General features: G+C 46.5%; 2 protein-coding genes and 1 pseudogene across 6 annotated transcripts in view; 1 reads left to right on the forward strand and 2 right to left on the reverse strand.

The window, feature by feature from the left end:
• The first annotated feature begins 466 nt into the window (after positions 1 to 466).
• DOK1 (docking protein 1) lies at positions 467 to 3,517 on the forward strand. Of its 2 annotated transcripts, XM_061210989.1 has the most exons (5): positions 467 to 779; positions 1,130 to 1,429; positions 1,598 to 1,691; positions 1,861 to 2,045; positions 2,280 to 3,517. In XM_061210989.1, the coding sequence occupies exons 1-5, from the start codon at positions 720 to 722 to the stop codon at positions 3,090 to 3,092; spliced, it is 1,452 nt and encodes a 483-aa protein (XP_061066972.1). In that variant the 5' UTR covers positions 467 to 719; the 3' UTR covers positions 3,093 to 3,517. The 2 variants fall into 2 exon arrangements, with proteins under 2 accessions (XP_061066972.1, XP_061066973.1); XM_061210990.1 differs by lacking the exon at positions 467 to 779 and having other exon boundaries at positions 1,369 to 1,429; positions 1,602 to 1,691.
• Positions 3,518 to 4,326: 809 nt separating this feature from the next.
• The window catches only part of M1AP (meiosis 1 associated protein), an 89,037-nt gene continuing 70,606 nt past the window's right edge, over positions 4,327 to 22,757 (reverse strand). For 3 of the 4 annotated variants that reach the window (XM_061210987.1, XM_061210985.1, XM_061210986.1), the window contains 2 exons: positions 7,407 to 7,613; positions 4,327 to 4,788 (listed from right to left, as the gene is read on the reverse strand). In XM_061210987.1, coding sequence (XP_061066970.1) covers positions 4,600 to 4,788; positions 7,407 to 7,613 — 396 coding nt within the window. In that variant the 3' untranslated portion in view covers positions 4,327 to 4,599. Of the gene's footprint in view, positions 4,789 to 5,674; positions 5,687 to 6,150; positions 6,292 to 7,406; positions 7,614 to 22,757 lie in introns of all 4 variants that reach the window. The other variant, XM_061210988.1, reaches the window with a different exon arrangement.
• LOC133074707 (polyadenylate-binding protein 2-like) lies at positions 8,347 to 9,753 on the reverse strand (annotated as a pseudogene).

The following is a 22,757-nucleotide window of genomic DNA, read 5'->3' on the forward strand; positions in this document are numbered from 1 at the left end:
CCTCCCCTCCTCTTTGGAGCAGGCCGCAGTCACCGCTCCACCTCCCTCCCGCCCCCCTCCCCGCCTCCCAGCCTGCTTAATAAAACTTTCTTTTCCCGCGGGTTGGGTGCAGGGTAGCTGCGGCCAGAGAGCTGGACACAGAAGAGGCCACGGGGCCGCAGACCGTCCCGGGCTGCGTCCCGTGCAGCGACTCGGCTCCGAGCTCCGGAAAGTCTTCAGTCCCTAGCCCTTCCCCCACGTCCCCTGCTCCGCGGATCTTAAACAGCCCAACTCCGGCCGAGCAGGGGGCGGGTCGGGTCTGGGGAACTGAAGCCACGAGGGCACGTATGTTCCCCCCAGTGCCCCAGGGTGCCCGTCAGCATTTCCGAGATGATGTCACGGCCTTCACTCTGATGTCACGTTGAGCATCTGACGTCGTACGCAGCCCCCAAGCCTAGGCGCCGGAGTCCTCTGACCGAAACCACGAGGTTTCCTTCGGTGGAGCCACTTGTGCGCGACCCAGGGTTGGGGGTGGGGGCCGGAGGTGGTGCACCAGCCAGCTTATCTGGGTACCCCCTCCCCTTCCTTCTGGCTTGTCTCCTTCCTCCCCTTTCGCGGTCCGGGGAGGTGGGGGGTGGGGCGGGAACGCCTCCCGCGCGAGCCCCGCCCCGCCCTCCTCCCCGCCTCGCCCCGCCTCCGGCCCACGGGGCCAGGAAGGGCGGAAGGGACCTCCGGGGGCCATGGACGGGGCCGTGATGGAAGGGCCGCTGTTTTTGCAGAGCCAGCGTTTCGGTACCAAGGTAGTGTGGGTAGGGGTTGCCGAACCCCATCAGAGCTAGGGGTGGGCAGCTGAGCCTAGATGGAGGGAGGGGACAGGCAGCGGGTTGGAGCGTGGCGCCCGGAGCCGGAGAGCCTTGTGAATTTCCGGCTAAATTGCTTTGCACACACTCCGAAGAAGCGTCTGCCGGCCTCCGGGTTCGCCTCTCTGGCCCTGGGGGAGACGGAGCGGCATCCTCCTTGGGAAACTTCGCCTGCCGTCGGGAAGCCTCAGACCTGAAATCGGCCCGCGCAGGTCCTTCCCTCCCCGTCGGGGCCCGGGCCGCCGGTGTTTGCCCGCTCCCTCCCCAGTGTCTCTCCGCTCTTTCCCCAGAGGTGGAGGAAGACCTGGGCGGTGCTCTACCCGGCCAGCCCCCACGGTGTCGCGCGGCTCGAGTTCTTTGACCACAAGGGGTCGAGCTCTGGAGGGGGCCGAGGGAGCTCGCGCCGCCTGGACTGCAAGGTGATCCGTCTGGCTGAGTGTGTGAGCGTGGCCCCCGTGGCCGTGGAGAGCCCCCCTGAGCCTGGCGCCGCAGCTTTCCGCCTGGACACCGCACAGCGTTCCCACCTGCTGGCGGCCGACGCGCCGTCCAGCGCCGCCTGGGTGCAAACGCTGTGCCGAAACGCCTTTCCGGTGAGGGGGCCGGGGCTGCCGGTGAGGGGCTGGGGCGAGCTGCACTGGGCCCAAGAGTCCATGCGGGGTGGGAGCAGTTACAGCGGCAGAGGAACTGGGCTGGCTCAGACCCTGGGAACCGCGGTGAGGGAATTACAGTCTGCTTCATACTCTTTCTCTTTACCCCAGAAAGGCAGCTGGGCCCTGGCGCCTGCCGAGAACCCACCCAAGCTTTCTGCCCTGGAGATGCTGGAGAATTCACTGTATAGCCCCGCCTGGGAAGGTAGATGCGTGAAAAGCCCCAGCAGGGATGGCGTGGAAAGAAAGGGTGTCCTACAAGGGGAAGTAGAATGATGCTGAGAGCTGGCTTTAAAGTGTATGCTTGGACAACCTGCTCCCTCCCCCGACCCCAGTCCTGGCCAGGTGCCAGTCTAACTGTGTATTCCTTCCAGGATCCCAGTTTTGGGTAACCGTGCAAAGGACTGAAGCCGCTGAGCGTTGTGGCCTGCATGGCTCCTATATGCTGAGAGTGGAGGGTGAGAGGCTGACTCTCCTGGGCGTGGGGGCCCAGAGTCAGATACAGGAGCCACTCCTTTCCTGGCCTTACACTCTGTTGCGTCGCTATGGCCGAGACAAGGTGAGGTGCTGTTAGGAAGGACTGGCTCCCTGGGTTGGGCAGCTGTGGGAGGGGTGGGGCAGGACCCGGAGGTGGGAAACTCTGCCTTTTGGATAACCCTTTCTTGCCTAGCGCATGACCCCACCTCCCTTTTCAGGTGGTCTCTTCTTTGTAGGTCCCCTAACTAGTTCCAGCCCTGTGACTCACCTCCTCTGATGGCTCCTGATTATGTGTTTCCCTCCACACCCTCTTCAGGTCATGTTCTCTTTTGAGGCTGGCCGCCGCTGCCCCTCTGGCCCTGGAACCTTCACCTTCCAGACGGCACAGGGAAATGACATCTTTCAGGCAGTTGAGACTGCTATCCACCGACAGAAGGCCCAGGGAAAGGCCAGCCAGGGGCAGGATGTTCTCAGAGCTGATTCCCATGAAGGAGAAGTGGCAGAAGGGAAGTTGGCTCCCCCCCGGGGCCCCCAGGAGCTCGCAGGCAGCCCTCCAGCCCTGTACGCTGAACCCTTAGACTCCCTGCGCATTCTTCCAGGCCTTTCCCAAGATTCCGTATACTCAGACCCCCTGGACAGCACCCCTGCTCAGGCAGGGGAGGGGTTACAGTTAAAGAAACCTCTCTATTGGGACTTGTGTGAGCATGTGCAGCAGCAGCTGATAAAGGCCAAGTTGACAGACCCCAAAGAAGACCCCATCTATGATGAACCTGAGGGCCTGGCCCCAGCTGCTCTCCGGGGCCTTTATGATCTGCCTCAGGAGCCCAAGGATGCCTGGTGGTGCCAGGCTCGGGTGAAGGAGGAGGGCTATGAGCTCCCCTACAACCCTGCTACTGATGACTACGCCGTGCCACCCCCGCGGAGCACAAAGCCCTTCCCAGCTCCCAAGCCCCAGGGCCTGGCCTTCTCTGAATCCGGTGCTGCAGCTGGCAGTGGCAGCAAAGGCCATAGCTCAGACACTGCCCTGTACAGCCAGGTCCAGAAGAGTGGGGCCTCAGGTAGCTGGGACTGTGGGCTCTCTGGAGCAGGGACTGACAGGACTGGGGCCAAGTCAGAGGGCTCCACATGAGAAGAAGGGCAAGGCTGGGGTTGCTGATAGGAGGACCATGGGGAGGTGGCACTGGGGATCAAAGAAACCTGTTAGAACCAGCAGGAACCAGAGGGGTCTGTGTGTAGAGACCAGGGTACAAGGGGAGTCAAGGGAAGGATGATCTGTCCCAAGAAGTCATGGAAGTGGGACAGTTGACAGGGGCTCAGGGATTGGATCTGGGGGAGGCCAGCACCTCTAAGTCATCCCCACCAAAGGAAGGGATAGCTGCTGGAGCAGTACTATAGAAAGGGGTGTTTGGTCAGAGTAGGTACAGTTTGAGGGGCCTGTATGGAGGCTATAGGGAGACACTGGGCTGTGTCTTGATCCTTCCCCCTGCATTGTTCTTTGCCAGAGAGATATATTTTTTTAAAGTTTTATCCTCATTAAAGTCAGTTTGGGTTTAAGAGGTCTATGTGTGTGAATAGTCACAGAGGGGACAGAGTGGCAGGATGTGCTGGGTAGATGTGGAGGGGATCAGGAGAAGAACCAGGAAGGTGTTGGGGGCCGCTGAAGGAGGAAAGGGCCTCAGGCAGGGGGGTCAAGCAGTGTGGTCGTTCAGAGCCTGGGTGGTCCAGTCAGGCCCACCTGGGCTTGACCCTATCTCTGTGACCCTGTGTATAACATCTGTAACCCTCAGTTTCCCCCACTGCCCCTGTGCAAAATGGGAAAGCTTAATTACACGTACAACCTCACAGGGTTTTTATGAAAGGAGTTAAATTTCTCAAGTACTTAATACGATTTGAAGTGCAGAGTAAGCATTGTATAAATGGTAGTTATTATTCTGTGGATGGAGAAAGCTGATGGGCAGGTATGAGGAGAGGGGACTAGGAAGGGAATAGGTCTTTTTCACACCACCCTCTCCCCTGTTCTCAGCTCTAGGATGCCTCCCCTCCCCCTTGTCTCACACAGCGACACGCATGCACACACGCACGCGCGTGCGCACACTTTGCATGTAGGTACCAAGTATCAACCACTTATCTGTTTGGAGGCTGAAGGGAATTGCAGTGTGGTGGGTGTAGTGGGAGGGGCACGGGCTTTGGAATGCGGTTTCGATTTCAATCCTTGTTTTTCATGAACTCTGAAAACCTCATCCTTGTCTCCTGAGGTTCAGTTTCCTGATAGTGACCTGACTTCATCCACCTACTTACACAGAGCTACAAGGAGAAAATCGGGCCTGGGAATGCTCCTAACAATGGTGGAGACTTACTGGTTATTTAATCTTCATTTGTGTTAACAGTATCAAATGATCCAAAAGAAAAATGAGTCCCTGCTTGCAGAAGGAAAAGGGTCGGTGTGTCTCTTCCCAGCCTGAAGAGTGGGGCAGTGGCAGCACTGAGGACAGAGGAGGGGAAGGCTCTGTTTCCCAGCCACCTGGAGCTCACAGAGGCTCAGGTGGATAGGAGGCAAGTCTGTCCACAGAAAGCCATTGTGTGAGCCTTGGCATGGATGTGCTTGCACAGGGCAGCTGGGCTATGGTGCTGGTGACTTAGGGCCCTGAGGGATACTCCTCGTCTGCCTCCTCCTCCATCTCCTCCTCCTCCTCCATGGAAGGCTGGAAGAAGACATCCGAGGAAGCTTTGCTGGCTGCTGGCATCTTGGGGGCTCTGCCAGGGGCTGGAGTCATAGGCAAAGGGGCCACTGTGGCTCGAACTCGATTTATTTGCAGTGGCCCGGCCTGCAAAGAAAGCAAGAAGAGCTTTCTGTGAAGACCAGACGGTTCCCAATCTTCTGTCCCATTCCCTGCTGGGCCTTCTGTCCTAACTCCTTCATGTGTCCTGTGAGTGACAGCCTCAAGGCCCAGGGCAGTGGAGTCCCCTAGGCTCCAGCCTCCACAGTGCCTGTCTCCTGGCTAAGTGTCCTCCTCTGTTTGCTCGTCCACCAGCTAACTTGTGGTCGGTTCTGTTCCCACCTCTAGACTGTAGTTTGGAAACATCTTTCTCTTGTAACTTCAGCTAAGACAAAGTGGGGGTTTTCCTATAGGCTCTGTTATTGAGAAACAAGGAAAAGATTAATAAGGGCACAAAAGGAAGCCCAAATACTATAGAACATGGATTTCATAAAAACAAATACCCCCTGGGACTTCCCTGGTGGTCCAGCGGTAAAGAATCCGCCTTACAATGCAGGGGACGCGGGTTCAATCCCTGGTCAGGGAACTAAGATCCCACATGCCGCAGGGCAACTAAGCCCGCATGCCACAATTACTGAGCTCGCACGCCTCAACCAGAGAGCCTGTGTGCTGCAAACTACAGAGCCCACATTCTCCGGAGCCCACGCGCCACAACTAGAGAGAGAAAACCCACACGCCACAACTAGAGAGAAGCCCGCCCGCCACAATGAAAGATCCCACGTGCCTCAGTGAAGATCCCGCATGCCGCAACTAAGACCCAACACAGCCAAAAATAAATAAATAATAAAATAAATCTTAAAAAAATAAATTAAAAAAATAAATCCCCCCTTCAATTACTCTTCTCTCTCAACCCTTGTCACTAGAGCCCTGTCTCTAAGCTACTAACCTTGGTCAGCCTCCCTTTACTCATCTGTAAAATAAGCGTAACACTTACCTTGCGGGGATGCTGTGAGGATTAAATGAGAAAAATATATGTGAGAGCACATGTCACAGAACCTGGCAAATGACTGCTGCTCAGCAAATGCTAATTTCCCTTCCCTTGGGCATTTCTTTTTCCACCTTCCCTTAAGCCTTTTCTTTCAACAGAGGCTTGTGGTTGTAGTTCCAGTGCAGCCAGTTTGCTTAGTGGGACAATGGTCTGTTAAATGACTAATGATTTATCACAAACACTGCAATTAAGATACCTAAACATTATATGTAAATGCCCAAGCAAAAAAAAGCCCCCTTACCGGGTAGGGGTTGTAATTTTCTTTGTCTAGGGCAAAAGGCTGCTCTTTTTCTTCCTCCCCTGTAGGCCCTCTTTCTGCCAGAGGAGATCCAGGGTGGATACTCCCTTGGATGGGGGCGAGTTGGGGACAGGGGAAGAGGACTCTCTGGGATTCTGGGCACAAAGGGGAGGGAGGGAAGTACCTTTCTCAGAGCCCGGCTCTCCCACCTTGGGTGGAGCCGGCCCTGAGGCTTGGCAAAGGTGCTGCTCAGGTGTGAGTACAGGTGGCTCCAAACCTGCAAGGGGTTGTAGGTGGGTTCTAGCTCCAGGTCATCCAGCATGCTCTGAGGAAGAGAGAGGAGGAGCCTCACCTGGGGGACTTGAGGTCATAGAACCCAAGATGTCAGGCAGAGACCTGAGTGTGAGAAGCTGGAGGAGGTATGATGACCCAGGGCTTCACTGAAGGATGTGAAATTGATGCGTGTCCTGCTGGGTGTTCTGCCCCAGGTCTGAGTGCTTGTGAGGTAAGTGTCAGGCAAGGGTACAAGAAGTAGCAGCAACTGAGTGGTTAGGGACACTGAACACTCTGGCCCTGAGAACAATGTCACAGGATTCTGAGAGGGGCCAGAGCACCATGAAGGTTACAAGGGACCCAGTGTGCGAAGCTGTGAGGGAGGGTGTGTCCCGGCCAGGGTGCTCAGTCTGCAAAGCAAGTACACTGAGTTCTCGGCGGCCTTTGAGGTGAGTATAACCAGAGGACATGCCGGCAGAGCATTCCTGAGCAGTCAGGTTTTCCGGCCACAACATCCTGTGCCAGGAACCACTGGCCCTGAAGTGAGACACTGAGTGAGCCATGGCCACTTGTGCCCACCTCTCTTTGCATCCCCGTGGCTGCCAAGCCAAGAGTACAATCCCAGGCTCTGTCCTCTCTGCACGTAAGCCAGCAACCTAGCAGCAACGATGTGGTTCCAGTTCTCTGTACCCAGAGCCCGCCCCCCCCCACCGCCCCGCCTCAGCCTGGGGAGGCTGGCAGAGGAAATCCAGAATCCAGATCCAAGATGAGAGGAGGGGGAGGAGAAAATGGCCTTCAGAGCTGTTCCCTCCTTTGCATCAGAGTCTTATTTTAAAGCTCTTCCTATTCTCGGTGCCTACATTGGCTGCCTTTTCCTCTTTTTCTCAGAAATAGATGCACACAAACACAGGTACACACACATGCATACACATATTGCAGAGAAAGACCCATGAGAATACACCATCATGCAGATGCTTGCTTACTTCCTTCTGTCTGGCCTCAGTTCCTTGCTTTCTTCTCTGCTCCTCTTACCACACCCTTGGAACCACTTCTGCCTCTGCTCCCCTGTCCTTTCCTTCAGGGGCTCACTCCTTTCCCTCATCCCTTTCTTGAACTCCATTATCTTTTCTCCCCTCTATCTATTCCATGAGATCTGGGCTCACTTACCTCCACAGTCTTACGGCTGTCATCAGGCATGTCCTCAGGTAGCAGGGGGAAAGGGCTGGGCAGCATCAGTTCCCGAGTGGCCACTGCCTTCACCAGCAGACTGGGAGAGCGAGATGGCAGGATCACGTAGAAGGTGCTGGCGGGCTCTCTCAGGCTGTGTCCTTGGCTCAGGGGCTCCCCTTTGGCCAATAGCAGCCATTCTCTTTTCTGAAACAAAGACATACATAAACGCTGGTTCATCTTCAGTCTTTGGCGTGTTTGGAGGATTAGTCCCAAATGAGGCTTCCCCAAGTTCCTCTGGGGGTGTCAGGGAGGGCTGAGCCATTTCACCCTGGCCCTGGGGAGGGAGGGACTTTCTGCCTGAATCACCAGTGCCCCAAGGTACTATTCTTTTTCCCTGATTAGGGACATACACAAAGGGTTATCAATGCAGAGACAAGTTCAGAGATGAAGTAGGTGTTCACCTTAGAGGGGGCTAATATATTACCCAATGATAAATGTGGAGTTTCAAGAACTGAAATCCTGGGCTTCCCTGGTGGTGCAGTGGTTGAGAATCCACCTGCCAATGCAGGGGACACGGGTTCGAGCCCTGGTCTGGGAAGATCCCACGTGCCGCGGAGCAACTGGGCCCGTGAGCCACAACTACTGAGCCTGCGCATCTGGAGCCTGTACTCCGCAACAAGAGAAGCCACGACAGTGAGAGGCCCGCGCACCGTGATGAAGAGCGGCCCCCGCTCGCCGCAACTAGAGAGAGCCCTCGCACAGAAACGAAGACCCAACACAGCCAAAAATAAATAAATAAATTTATTAAAAAAAAAAAAAAAAAAAAGAACTGAAATCCTTAAAAACAGAGTCTTAAAACAGAGACTTCTGTGGGATGCTGTGAAAATTCAGGTATCATTCTGAGGGTATAAATTTTGCTTGTGTTGCACAACTGGGGTTAGAGTGGGCTGATTGGGGAATGTCCCTGGAATGTCCAGAGAGGGCTTAAATAGAAGGTGGTCAAGAAGACCACCTGGGAAGAGAGAGGAGGAGGAGAGATCAGGGAGAGGAAAGCTTTGGTACAAGGAGGTGGGTGGGGACAGGGCCCTTGAGATCAACTCAGCCCATCACAGGACAAAAAGACGGGTCAAAGTTCTGGGGGTGGCAACTCTCTGAGTGAACGGTACTGCAGAACAGAGGGGTGACACTTTGTCGTCTGCCATGGAGATTAAATAAGTTAGCATATGGGTAAGAAGAAGAGACAAGCAGACATATTAGCAGATTTTCTGCATGTACCCTTTTAAACCAGGCATGGAAATGAGACAATTTTCTGTGGTAGTTTTTCAAGGAAAACCACAACTCCAGGAACCATGGAGTCAGGACTGTTATAATCATCTTTAAATCTTTAAATTGTGTTCTTTTCCTTGAGGTGATCATCATAACAGGTACATAACAGTCTCCTTGCTACATAAGATGAAAGAAAGCACACTAACTCTACCCACTCTAACATATATGAAAAGTTGGAAGAAATAATACAGGAGGAAAGGCAAAAAGGAGAAAAAAGATTTTAAGGAGATAGAGGAATTATCAGTGTCTTGTGGAAGACAAGTGGAAAGTGACACAGTGAAGCAGAAAAAACCTGCTGTGGCATTAGAATTATACCCCAGAGCAAATGTGCTGGGGTGGGGGTGGGGCTGGAGTTCTAGAAACTTCTTTTTTCCTGTTTTTCTTTTTTTTTTTTAAATTCTTTTGTCCCCCTTCTTTCCTCTTTTCACCCCCCCTCCTCCTAATACACACTTTTTTTAAGTAAGGGGAATACCATGATGTCTCTCTAGCCCAGCCCCTGTAGATGTGACTCCAGGGCCTGCTGTTAAAACCACTGTAGAATTGAGAGGGGGAACTGTTGTAGTCGGGGGTTCGGGCTCGGAATCGGGCTTGTGGGAAACCCTGGTCTGCTGTGCTGATGCCTGGTCTGTTGGTTCGCTTTGGGATCACCTTGATTTGTCTTCCTCTAAATAGGAAGTCATCTAAGGCCAGGGAAGCCCTCATTGACTGTTTGTCTGAGAACTCTATATATGCAAACTCTTTGGGATGGCCACTAAATTTGTCACAGAGTATGGTAACGTGGTTGACTGAACCACAGCCATGAAAGTGTGCTTCCAGCTCTTCCGCTGTTGCACCAGAGTCCACTTTGCCAACATAGGTGCAATGGGCATCGGCCTCCATCTTCTCCTCAATGGACATGATCAGTGGGCCAGCATTGCTGGAGGTGGACTCATATTCATTTGCTTCTGTACTTCATTCTGCAGCTCCTTTAGCTTCTCAGCTTCTTCTTCCATCTCCCGGCTCAAGCTTTGATTGCTTCCAGTTCCTTCTCTAGAACAACACATCAACCCTGCTGGGCCCCTTCTGGTGGTCGAGGCTGCATCACATTATTTTCCGCAACCCCGCCCTGCCGGCCAGTCGGTCGCTGGCCCGCTTGCTCGCCCTCCCCTCACCCAGTTCTAGACACTTTAAAGCAGTGTCATCATTTTGTACAGCACAGAACTCTGAGGGGGTCTGGTAAGCCAGGCAGGTGGTAGGTGCCTTCAGAAGTTCATGCTTTCTTAACATTTTGCTTGTATCTGGAGATGTGCTGTCTTCCTGAAGAACAGATACAAAATGTATGGAAAGTCTACCTGATGCTTCTCAAGTCCATCAGATTGGAAATAAATGATATAGAAATCATGGTGTATGTGTGCATGGGGAGAATTTGCTCCTGCTCTGAGGACATGGCCTTTTTTTTTTTTTTTAACATCTTTATTGGAGTATAATTGCTTTACAATGGTGTGTTAGTTTCTGCTTTATAACAAAGTGAATCAGCTACACATATACATATATCCCCATATCTCCTCCCTCTTGCGTCTCCATCCCACCCCTCTAGGTGGTCACAAAGCACCAAGCTGATCTCCCTGTGCTATACGGCTGCTTCCCACTAGCTACCTATTTTACATTTGGTAGTATATATATGTGCACGCCACTCTCTCACTTTGTCCCAGCTTACCCTTCCCCCTCCCCGTGTCCTCAAGTCCATTCTCTACATCTGTGTCTTTATTCCTGTCCTGCCCTTAGGTTCTTCAGAACCATTTTTTTTTTTTTTTTTTTTTAGATTCCATATATATGTGTTAGCATACAGTATTTGTTTTTCTCTTTCTGACTTACTTCACTCTGTATGACAGTCTCTAGGTCCATCCACCTCACTACTAATAACTCAATTTCATTTCTTTTTAAGGTTGAGTAATATTCCATTGTATATATGTGCCACATCTTCTTTAGCCATCCATCTGTTGATGGACACTTAGGTTGCTTCCTTGTCCTGGCTATCGTAAATAGAGCTGCAATGAACATTGTGGTACATGACTCTTTTTGAATTATGGTTTTCTCAGGGTATATGGACATGGCCTTTTTAAGCCTGCAAGGGATGTTCTCTGGAAGGGATATTAGGAAATTGCAGGGCACTCCATTTCATTTGGCTCAAGTAACTTCCAGTGTGGCTCAGGCTTTGATTATCATTATTTTAATCTTCTTTTTTTCATGCTGGTTCATGCATTTGTTTGTAGATTAGTTTGTTTATTTATTAAGAATTTATTGAATGCCTATTATGTCCCAAGCACTAGGCATGGGTATATAGAAATTCATTAGACATGTTCCTTGCCCTCTTAGAGCTTGTAATATAGTAAGCAGAAGGTTTGTAAACTAATGTTTGCCCAAGATTTAGGATGACCAACTGTTTCAGTTTGCCCATCTTTAGCACTGAAAGTCCTGTGTCCCAGAAAACACTTCAGTCCTGGGCAAACTGGGGCAGTTGGTTACCTTTCCAAGACTCCATGGAGAATAGAATATCTTGCCACTGTGGCAAGTCCCTGGGGGCTAAAACTATGGCAATATGACATTTCTTGCACCTCAGAGTTATGGAACAAATTCAAAACCACTACACCCTGGAATTACTAAGAAACTTTGAATGTGGCACACAAAAAAATTATGATCTTTAGAATTTGAGTCTATTGACTTTGAGACAATAGCTAAGATTCTGTTAGAGAACTGGTATGCAGAAATACGTGAGGTCTCTCAAAAGTAACTCCTGATGTGGGAACTATCAGAGGACTGGGAAGAGGCTGATTTGAAAGGATTTTACAGAATGCTTTAAAACTTCTGGGCTGATTTACAGAGAGGTTGACGGAAGGCTCTGGAAGGAAGACAGGCAAATGTACTTATTAGAGTTTGATAAAGATATTAATTTATCTGCATTTTCCAGGAGCATTCTGAGAAAGTGAGAGATAGGGAAATTGAACTTTAAGGCTCCTATTTTGACTCTGAATTTCTAACCTCTTCCTGGACAGTGATTACTTGAAGTCCAGGACCCAAGCTTGAACCAGGTCATGGGTTGACTTGTTTGTACAGGCATTGTACCTGTGATGGAAATGATTAACTGACAAACCAGGTATCTGAGGCTGAGAAAAGGCAGTGGCATGGTGATGTCCCAGAAGACTAACTTTTGGGGTCCTCAAATTGAACAATGCTTAATGACTGTGGATGACTGCTGAGTACTTTAGAATATGTTTTTGCTAATTCTAAAAAAAGGAGCATGAGTTGGATGCTGAATTTACCAGAAGGCAGGTGAAAAGGTGTCTATATTTATGTTGTGCTTAGGGACTTTGCTACAGAAGGTGCCAGGAAGTTTAGATTTTAGGAAGTGGGGATAGATTCTTATTAGAACAGGTGTGACAGGGACAGAATTGAATGCAATGTCATACTCCAAGCTCAGCCTGATTAAAGTCATCCTCCCCCACTTCTAACTACTAAAGCTGTGAAGGAAGGTGTGGCAGCCACTGTTGGCTTCCTGGCCACTGCTCCTCTCTCCCTTGCCCTCTCCCTTCTCTTTACCCATTTTTCAGTCTTTCAGTGATTGGTGTGGGGTGATATGTGACCTATACTTAAATAATGAGACATCAGCAGAAGTTGCTGGGTGGGGCTTCTGGAAAGCTTTGTAGTACGCTGGCAGGCTTTTTGCCTCTGCACCCTACCCCTTCTTTCTCCCTAGGACAAGACTTGGTCTTAAGGTGCAGCAGCCATCTTGTGGCCATGAGGCAGCAGGCATAAGGATGAAAAGTACACCTGCTGTGGATGCTGTAGTGAGAAAATGGAAAGAGTCTGGGTCCTTGATGGTGTTGATCAACTGCGTCAGCCCCAGAATTGTCTGTCCCGGCACTTCTTGTTACATGAGAAAAATAAACTCTTAATTACTCAAAGTAGAGTTGCGTTGGTTTTCTGTTAGTTACAGACAAATGGATCCTTTACAGATTTCAAAGAAAAGGAAGAGGATGTGGTTACTCACTTCCGGGTATATGGGGAAACAGGAGTAGAAGGGACAATTTTAATGGCACTGTCAGAAGGGCAGATGGGAGTTTATTATATCAGGTAAAAGCTCTAATCTCATCAAACCAGCACTCCCTTGGTTTGCCATCAATATGATGATGTGGGACCAAATCCATCCATTAAAGAAGCGCGGACCAACTCCTGAGTGGGAGTGTTCCTGAGGCAGTCGCTGAGAGTAGGGAAGAGCAAGAGCACTCATTTTGCATTGCTTGTGGGAAGAGACACATTTCATTGTCATAATGTATCTAGGAAGAGAAATCACAGCTAGTTACGGAAAAGCCATGCATACCTGGGGGTTTCTGGAATCTGGAAGGACATCAGGAAGAAGTTGTTAATTTGGCATTATTTGCTTATTCTCTCACTCCAGAAGGCAGGACCCAGGAGGGGAAGAAAAAGAAGCTACAATATCCACTACTCTGCTACTCTCACACTGGCTTCCACAAAGGAGACCAGGGGAAGATGGTAAAAGAGATTTCAAACCCCCAAACAGCAGATTATACATTCTTCTCAAGTGAACATGGAACATTCTCCAGAATAGGCCATGTGATAGGCCATAAAATAAACTACAATACATTTTAAAAGATTAAAATCATCCAGGGCTTCCCTGGTGGTGCAGTGGTTGGGAATCTGCCTGCCAATGCAGGGGACATGGGTTCGAGCCCTGGTCTGGGTAGATCCCACATGCCGTGTATCAACTAAGCCCGTGTGCCACAACTACTGAACCTGAGCTCTAGAGCCCCTGAGACACAACTACTGAGCCCATGTGCCACAACTAATTGAGCTTGCGCGCCTAGAGCCGGAGTTCCGCACCAAGAGAAGCCACCTCAATGAGAAGCCCGCATACCACAACGAAGACCCAACACAGCCAAAACTAACTAACTAAATAAAATTAAAAAAAAAAAAAGATACTGGATTGTATCTGAAGAACTTAAAAAAAAAACCCATATCATCCAAAGTATCTTCTCTGACCACAGTGGAATGCAATTAGAAATCAATAATGAAAAGAAATTTGGGAAATTCATAAGTATGTGAAAATTAAATAACATACTCCTAAGTAATCAGTGGATCAAAGAAGAAATCACCAGGGGAATTAGAAAATAATTTGAGATGAGTTTTAGTAAAAACACAACATACCAAAACTTATGAAATACAGCTAAAGCAGTGCTTAGAGGGACATTTATAGCTGAAAACTCCTCTATTAAAATAAAAAGAAGAAAGATCTCAAATCAATAACTTAACCTTCCACCTTAAGAAACTAGAAAGAGAAGACCAAACCAAACCTAAAGCAAGTAGAAGGAAGGAAATTAAAAAATACGGGAGTAGAAAGAAATGAAATAGAGAATATAAAAATAATAGAGAAAATCATGGAACTAAAGTTGATTCTTTGAAAAGATCAAAACAAAACAAAACAAAAAACAAACAAAAAAAACCTGTTAGCTAGGTTGATCAATGGAAAAAAGAGAAAATATCTAAGTTACTAAAATAAAAAAAAAAGAGGTGGCATCACTACTGACCTTACAGAAATGAAAAGGATTATAAGAGAATATTGCAAACAACTATATTACAACAAATTAGATAACCTAGATGAAAAGGACAGATTCCTAGAAAGACACAAACTGCTGAGATTGACTCAAAAGGAAATAGAAAATCTGAATAAATTTGTGTCAGGGGTCCCCAAGACCACTCCCAGGTTCAGTGATTCACTAAGAAGACTCACAGGACTTAGCGTATAGTCATACTCATAAATATGACTTATTACATCCAGAGAATACAAAGGAAAATCAGCATGGAGAAAATCTCATGGGGTGAAGTCCAGAGGAAACAAGGAGCAAGCTTTTAAGAGTCCTCTACCTATGGAGTCACACAGAATGTACTTAATTCCTCTAGTGTTGAATTGTGACAACATGTGTAAAATGTTGCCTACCAGGAGAAGTCATGAGAGAGTCAGTGTCCAACATTTTTTTGGAGGCTGGTCACATAGGCTCCCTGTACCTAGCACATACCAAAATTCTAGACTCTTAGAAGAAAAGCAGATGTCAGCATATACTTTTGCACAGTTTAGGCACAGTAAGCCACTCTTATTATTTAGGGGATGGTGGAAACACTCCCTAAATCCAAGTTCCCAGATGCCAGCCAAGGGTCAATCTTGCAAGCAGGACTTTCTAAGGAAAGGAATTTCAGGTCTGCTATATTAACTTTTTTGTACAACCTATAACAAGTAAAGATATAGAATTAGCAATCAGAAAATTTTCCACAAAAAAAGTCAAGGCCCAGATGGCTTCACTGGTGAATTGTACCAAACCTTTAAAGAAATAACATTAATCCTTCAGAAATTCTCCCAGAAAAACAGAAGATGAAGGAACACTTTGCAACTCATCTGTGAGGCTAGTATTACCCTGATACTAAAACTAGAAAAAGACATCACAAGAAAATTACAGACAAATATCCCTTATGAATATAGATGCAAAAATCCTCAACAACATACCAGCCAACCAAATCCAGTAATATATGAAAAGGATTATACATAACAAGAGGGATTTATTCTAGGAACACAAGGTTGGCTTCATATCCAAAAATCAAACAATGTAATAATATATCATGTTAATAGACTAATGGACAAAACTACATAATCATCTCAATAGATGCAGAAAAAGCATTTGATAAAATTCATGATAAAAACATTCAACAGGATGGAACTTCTTCACCCTAACAAAGGCCTCTACAAAAAACCTACAGCTAACATCATAAGTAGTGGTGAAAGACTGGGTGCCTTGCCCCTAAGATTAGAAGCAAGACAAAGATGTCTGCCCTTGTCACTTCTGTTCAACAATACTGGAGGTGTATTGAAGACCAAAGGGCCATTTTCCACATTTTCTGGACTGTTAGCCCCCCTAGGATTATGAGTATGACCGTAGGGAGGGGGAGAGGCACTCATAAAGATATTGAGTGTGTCAGCATCCTAGCACTTGGGGACTAATATTTTTAAAATTTGATTTAGAAAAATATAATAATGTGACATTTCTCACATCAGAGAGCAAAGGTGCATATTCCTACTGTTTATCAGTTCTGTGAAGTTCAAAATAGATGTGGCAATAGGTACATGGGTGGGGAAGGGTCAAAAAGGATGAGTGGGGGCAGGCTATGGTGGGGGGCAGGAAAAGCTTCAGAGTGAAAGTATTTAAGCAGAATCTGGAAAAAAAATAAAAATTTGTCAGGTTCATAGAGGCAAGGGGAAGGGCTCAGCATGAAAAAGGGTGTGGCTGTGTGAAGCAGTTTAGCATCTTTGGGGAACATTTAGTAATTTATTAGTGTGGCTCGAGTGGAGGATAGAAGGGGCATGGTGAAAGAAGAAGCAAGAGAAACAGACAAGGCTGGGTCACAAGAAGCCCACTGATGTCGTGCTATCCTGCTATTCTAGCCCCTGTCTGTATCCCCTGGAGGCTGTATACACTAACTTCATTCTGATCATTTTTAAAAATAGCTCCTGGGACTTCCCTGGTGGCGCAGTGGTAAAGAATCTGCCTGCCAATGCAGGGGACACGTGTTCAACCCCTGGTCCAGGAAGATCTCACATGCTGCAGAGCAACTAAGCCTGTGCTCCACAACTACTGAGCCTGTGCTCTAGAGCCTGTGAGCCACAACTACTGAGCCTGCATGCTGCAACTACTGAAGCCCGCGCGCCTAGAGCCCGTGCTCCGCAACAAGAGAAGCAACTGCAAAGAGAAGCAACTGCAATGAGAAGCCTGCGCACCACAACGAAGAGTAGCCCCTGCTCGCCGCAACTAGAGAAAGCCCGCATGCAGCAACTAAGACCCAACGCAGCCATAAATAAATAAATAAATTTATTAAAAAAAGAATGGCTCCTGACCTGCCATCACCCCACTCTCAGCTTGGATTCTTGCTCTTGACTCTTCGCCTAATATAACCAAGGAATTTCCATTTCCCCACCCATTTACAGCCCAACCAGATCTTTGCCTATGTACTTAGACTCCTGCTGGGCATATCTTGGCTTGAATCCTGTCACTTCTGTGGCCAATTAGGGCAGACATGGCCCGTAAAACTCTGGAACGTGTCTCCAGAAACTCTGACATTTTAAGTATGAAACTGAAAGATCTAGGTGGTATTTTCATTTCTTTTCCTAGTTCAGACAGACATGACTTTGTAAGAGAAATGAGGATGTGAAAAGTGAGTCACTAGCTACATAACTGGGACTATGTAGTAGGATTTGGTAATTGAAATGATGTTTTCCTGGTGATGAATAAATACGTCTAATAAATACTTGGAAAAATTATATATATAATTCCCTACCACATTCCACAAAGTAGTTATCCAAGTTTAGGAAAAGGTAACAACAAAAAATATAAAATAAACAATTAGGGGGATTAAGCAAAGGAAAAATAAGGGTAGGGTGATAATAGAGCCAAGATTAGATAAGATCATAAAAATGCAAACCACCCATTTTTGCCAGAAGCTATGCTTATACATACTTGTAAGAAAACCCAGGAATCTGAAAATGAGAACATGGTGGAACCAGCCAACTAACTGAGAGTAAACCAGAAAAATGTATTATAGGCTGTCTAGCTAGATAAAGGATGCAAAAGGGAATAAATGAACATTTAATAACCATCAACCTCTACATTTGAGTGGGTTGGAATGGCCAGAGGCAGACTGGTTTTCCTGCCTAGAATAACTAGCAAAGCTGAAAAATATACAGAAACCATTTGTCTGAAGGCAGTGAGAAGGTGCTGAGACAATAAAAGTGAGAGGTGGCTCAGTCTCTGGAGAAGGAAGAATTCAGAGGTGAGGGAGGTATTGCAATTGCTTTTATCCTGAGGGCATATGTTTATTCTGAGTTGGAGGGAGTGGGGGTGGGAGCTGAGAATCTAGGATTTGCACCTCCTGAGGCACTTGTAAGGGAACAGAGAAACTACCAGAACTTTCTGGTGGAGACTTGAAAGGGGTAAGATGGGTGCTCAAGCCAACTTCTCACTCAGCACATTTGCCAAATACTGGGGCTGCATGGAGCAGAGGACAAAAACACCCAAGGAGAAAGCCTCTAGAAGTAGAGCATTTTAGCAGACTTGGGAAAGAGTGATTAGAGTTGGGATCGTCCAAGGGGAGGGGATACACATTATAGACCAGGTTTTCAGTGGAAAATCCTAGAGGGCAAGGAGCAAACCAGGGGTAGATTGAGCCTTAGCAGGACTGCAGTCCAACCTTGACTCAGCATAGCTCCTGAGTGGAAAAGGATGATTTGCCAACACTCTATCTGCTTAGTGCAGGGCAGGATGAACCCTCTCAGAAGAGGCCAACACCAACTGGAGCCTCTACGATTTATTTAGACACAATGAGTATTTTTCACCAAAATATTACCAGGTTCACCAAAAGACAGGACCACATGTCTGAAAACCAAATGAAGAAAGAGACAATAGAAACAAGGCCACAGGTGATCCAAGTGCTGAGGTTAGCAAAGTACCTTAAAATAACTATGATTAGTTTGTTCATGAAAATAGGTGAAAATATGGAGAATTTCTCCAGAGAATTAGAATCCATAAAAAATAAACAAATGGAATTTGTAGAACTACTAACCAGCCATTATGTACAAATCATATGCCAGATGTATGCTACATGCTTTACACATGTAATATTACTTAATCATCTTAAAGACCACGTGAGGTACATTTTACGTGAGGTATATCTGTTTTACATGTGAAAGGGACAAGGGTTACTAATATGTTTGTCATGCACCTTCTCCCTTTTTTTCCTTCTCTCCCACTCCACTTCTACTCATGAAAGGAGAAGCTGTGTAGGTTCTATTCCTGGATATTTTATTTTATTTAATTAATTAATTAATTAATTAATTTACTTATGGCTGTGTTGGGTCTTCGTTTCTGTGCGAGGGCTTTCTCTAGTTGTGGCAAGCGGGGGCCACTCTTCATCGCGGTGCGCGGGCCTCTCACTATCGCAGCCTCTCCTGTTGCAGAGCACAGGCTCCAGACGCGCAAGCTCAGTAATTGTGGCTCACGGGCCCAGCTGCTCTGCGGCATGTGGGATCTTCCCAGACCAGGGCTCGAACCCGTGTCCCCTGCATCGGCAGGCAGATTCTCAACCACTGCGCCACCAGGGAAGCCCTATTCCTGGATATTTTAAATAGGTGGAGAGAGACAGGACCTAAGAGGGAGGGGATTATGTCAGAGAGACTAAGTCAATCTATAGAATATATATATATATGGCTGAGAGAGGAAGAAGATAGAGGAACAGGGACTGGGGATACAGACAGAGTTTTAGTTTTTGGGTGTGTGTGTGTGTGAAAGGCTCTTGGAACATCTCCAGGTTAGATGTGATTGAGGAGTAGAGGAAGAAAATTTGAAAAATGTCATTGTGGGTAATGAACTATTTCCTCTTTGGCGTTCTTTGAAAGCACACATAAGTTAATTTTAAAATTACTTTTTGTCCTCTGAGTGGTGCTTCTTTACATGCCATTTATATAGAGACAAAACCACATGGGACCAACTAGATTTGTTAGGGTTACAAATAGATAAATACACTGAGGCTTAGAGAGGTTAAGTATATGGCCTGACTTCACACAATTGGGAAAATATGAAGCTGTCAGGAACCTAGGACCATCCGAGCCCAAAGCCCATGCTTTTCACAGACAATACGAATTACACTTTACCACAACAGATTAGAAAACTGCCTGGCCTTGACTCCCAACAAAGAGAGATAACAAAGGGAGAATTTCTACTCTGAACCTAAATTTGACTAAGGCTGAGGAATTAGTTGGTAAAATGGGGAAGTGGTAGAAATTTCAGGAAAAGGCAACCACGTTTTCCTGGATTCTGGGTAGGCAAATTTATATCATAGACTTTAACCAAAATCATAGGATCATATATTTAAAAACTAATTGAAATATGCTTGTCTCCAAAAAGAAATAGAACACACAAAGGTCTAGTGATAAATATAGCCATCCAGAAAGGCCTCATTGCAGAAGCACCATTTGAGCTGGGTCCTTCAGAATGAGATAGAATTTGAACAGATGGAGATAGAAGGGACAACATGAAAAAAAGTTCAAAGGTAGGGCAATTTAAAGTTTGTATATTAATTTGGTTGGACTGTATGATACAGGAAGGGGAATAATGGGAGACAAGAATGGAGTTTGAATACCTGGCTGAGGAATACACACTTTAAGTATGATTAATAGTAAGCCACAAAATAGCTTTAAGCTGAAGAGTGGCAGGACCATTGCTGTGTTTCAAGAATATTAATCTGGTGGCAGATTGGAAAATGGATTGGGAAGGGGAAACACTAAAAGCATTGAGACAAGTTAAGAGATTATTGCAATATTAAAGGAAAGAGGGAAAATGAGGGAAATATAAATTAAAGGAAAGAGAGAAAAAGATGCTATGGAGTTAGAGCAGGCAAGACTTAAGTCATTGGGTGAACAACATGTGACAGTTAGGGGAATGCTTCAAGAAGATTAATCTGGTCTAATGAACAGGGCAAATTAGAAGAGGGAGAGATTGGAGGTAGGGAAGCTAATTAGGAGTTTACTGAAGAAGTCTTAGTGAGAACAAGCAGCAGGAATGGGAAGGAAAGGACAGTTACAACTTATGTTATGAGAAAAAAATTGATATGACTTAGTAATGAAGTGGGTGTAAAGGGAGAGAAGGCTGAAAGTGACTGAGGTTACAAGCCTGGGTGAGTAGACAATGGTGGTGCTGCTATTAACAGAAAGACAGAAGTTAGAATGAGAAGTTAGCTGGAGGGGAAACAGGACAACGAGAAACAGAAGTCAAGAGATTTACGCGGGGAACTGATTACATCAGATTTTCAAAGAACATGTGAAAGAGGTGTAAGAAAGAATATAAAACCAAGGATGGACTTAAAGAAGTGTTGAAAACTTGTAAAAATAGGATCTGGAAGGTTAAAACGCTAAATAAGTCTTGTCACATAGTAGGGACTAGAAAAATATTTGTTGTTGAATGAATGAGCTGAAGCTTGTGAAGAATTCTTCCCTCCATAACACACCACCTTTCAGGCTTTTTGCTGCTTGGAGATGTCAAGTGAGAAGCAAGAAGGAAGAGCCATTCAAACACGATTTTGCTTCTTCCTTTTCTAGGAAAGGAGAGTGGTCTTTGATCTGGATGAGGTGAAACACAAGAAGCACAAGATGGGTAAGGAGCTACTACAAGTACCTAGTACTAGTTTAAGTGAATTCAAGTCCAGTGATGTACAGAAGCTTGGGGTGCTAAGTGAAGGGAGAAGAATTAGCCTCAGTGTTGTGATCTGTGTTTATCTGGCTATACCTGGAGTAGGAATTTAGCCAAGGACTTAAAAGTATGAGATATATAGTCAACAGAACTACATTCAACTACATTCTGACTTGGCCACTTCAGTGGCTGTGTGACCTTTGTTAAGTCACTTGATCTCTTTAGACTTCAGTCTTCTCCTTCTGTAAAAATGGGGACAACAATCTATCTCACAGAATTATTGTGAGAATTAAATGAGGTAAAGTATGAAAAGCACTTGGTTAAGTGACTAGCTCTTAGTAAGTGCTACTGAAAATGGGTATCTTATTAGACATGGGTCAACCACATACTTGTGAGTTTCCATGAGAGAGGAGTGATAAAGAAGAGGTCTCTTTGGCCCCTACAGCTGTACCTGGCATGTAGTGCTCAATAAATTTTTGTTGAATAAATAAATAAATACAGATTCTCAAACCCTAAGTTCAGAGGCAGAGAGACTCTGATCTCATATAATATAAGCCAGGATGGAAGACAATATTCTTTCCCATCCTTACTATAAATTATTATGGCTACATAATATATAGCCATAATAGTTTATAGTACATACTGTAAACTATTATGGTTCATTGTTTGGCTGAATTATTGTTCCTCTAACTTTTCCCCTATTTCAATTTAACCATTCCTCTATTTAGGACATTTAAGTTGTTTCCAGTTTCTTACCATTGTAAATACCACTGAGATAAACATGCTGGTACCTATATCTTTGCTCCTTTTTCTCATTGTTTTCTTGGGCTATATTCCCAGTAGTGGAATTGAAGTGTTGAAGGGTACCACTTTCCAGAAAATTTACACTCCCTCTAGCAGTGTATTAAAATGCAACTGTCTGTTTAAAATATCATGTACTGGGCTTCCCTGGTGGCGCAGTGGTTGAGAGTCTGCCTGCCAATGCAGGGGACACGGGTTCGAGCCCTGGTCTGGGAGGATCCCACGTGCCGTGGAGCGACTAGGCCTGTGAGCCACAATTGCTGAGCCTGCGCGTCTGGAGCCTGTGCTCCGCAACAGGAGAGGCCGCGATAGTGAGAGGCCCGCGCACCGCGATGAAGAGTGGCCCCCGCTTGCCGCAACTAGAGAAAGCCCTCGCACAGAAACGGAGACCCAACAAAGCCATACATACATACATACATACATACATACATACATACATACATACATAAATAAATAAATAATCAATTAAAAAAATAAAATAAAATAAAATATCATGTACTATAAGAATGTACTGAAGCCCCATGAGAGCAATTTCTCCCGAGTAGACCTCCAAGATCCTGAGGAATTGGGTAGAGTATAGTAAATGGAGCTCTTGGGCTTTAACAGTTAGGAGGTATCCGTTGTCTCTGCTCTGCAAAGACAGGAGACGGGTGTTCTTCAGATAGGAAACAGGAACTCAGTGGGTGGACCTAAAAGGGAGTGTGGGCTTTGAAACAGGAAAAAAGAAGTCTGCTTCTGATAGTGAAAGAGACACATTACTGTGCTGTCTTGATCTCTCATATCCTACTGGGTCAAACTGTTATTCTATATCCACTTAGCAGTCATACACGTCCTTGAATTGTATTTGCAATTGTTTTATTTTGCTTTCTAGGTGTTGTATTACTGTTTCATGTATATGCTCTTTTAGTTTTTTCATTTCAGGAAATGGTAAATCAGAAACCAG

The sequence above is a fragment of the Eubalaena glacialis genome, chromosome 14 (genome assembly GCF_028564815.1).
Source record: "Eubalaena glacialis isolate mEubGla1 chromosome 14, mEubGla1.1.hap2.+ XY, whole genome shotgun sequence".
Lineage (NCBI taxonomy): Eukaryota > Metazoa > Chordata > Mammalia > Artiodactyla > Balaenidae > Eubalaena > Eubalaena glacialis.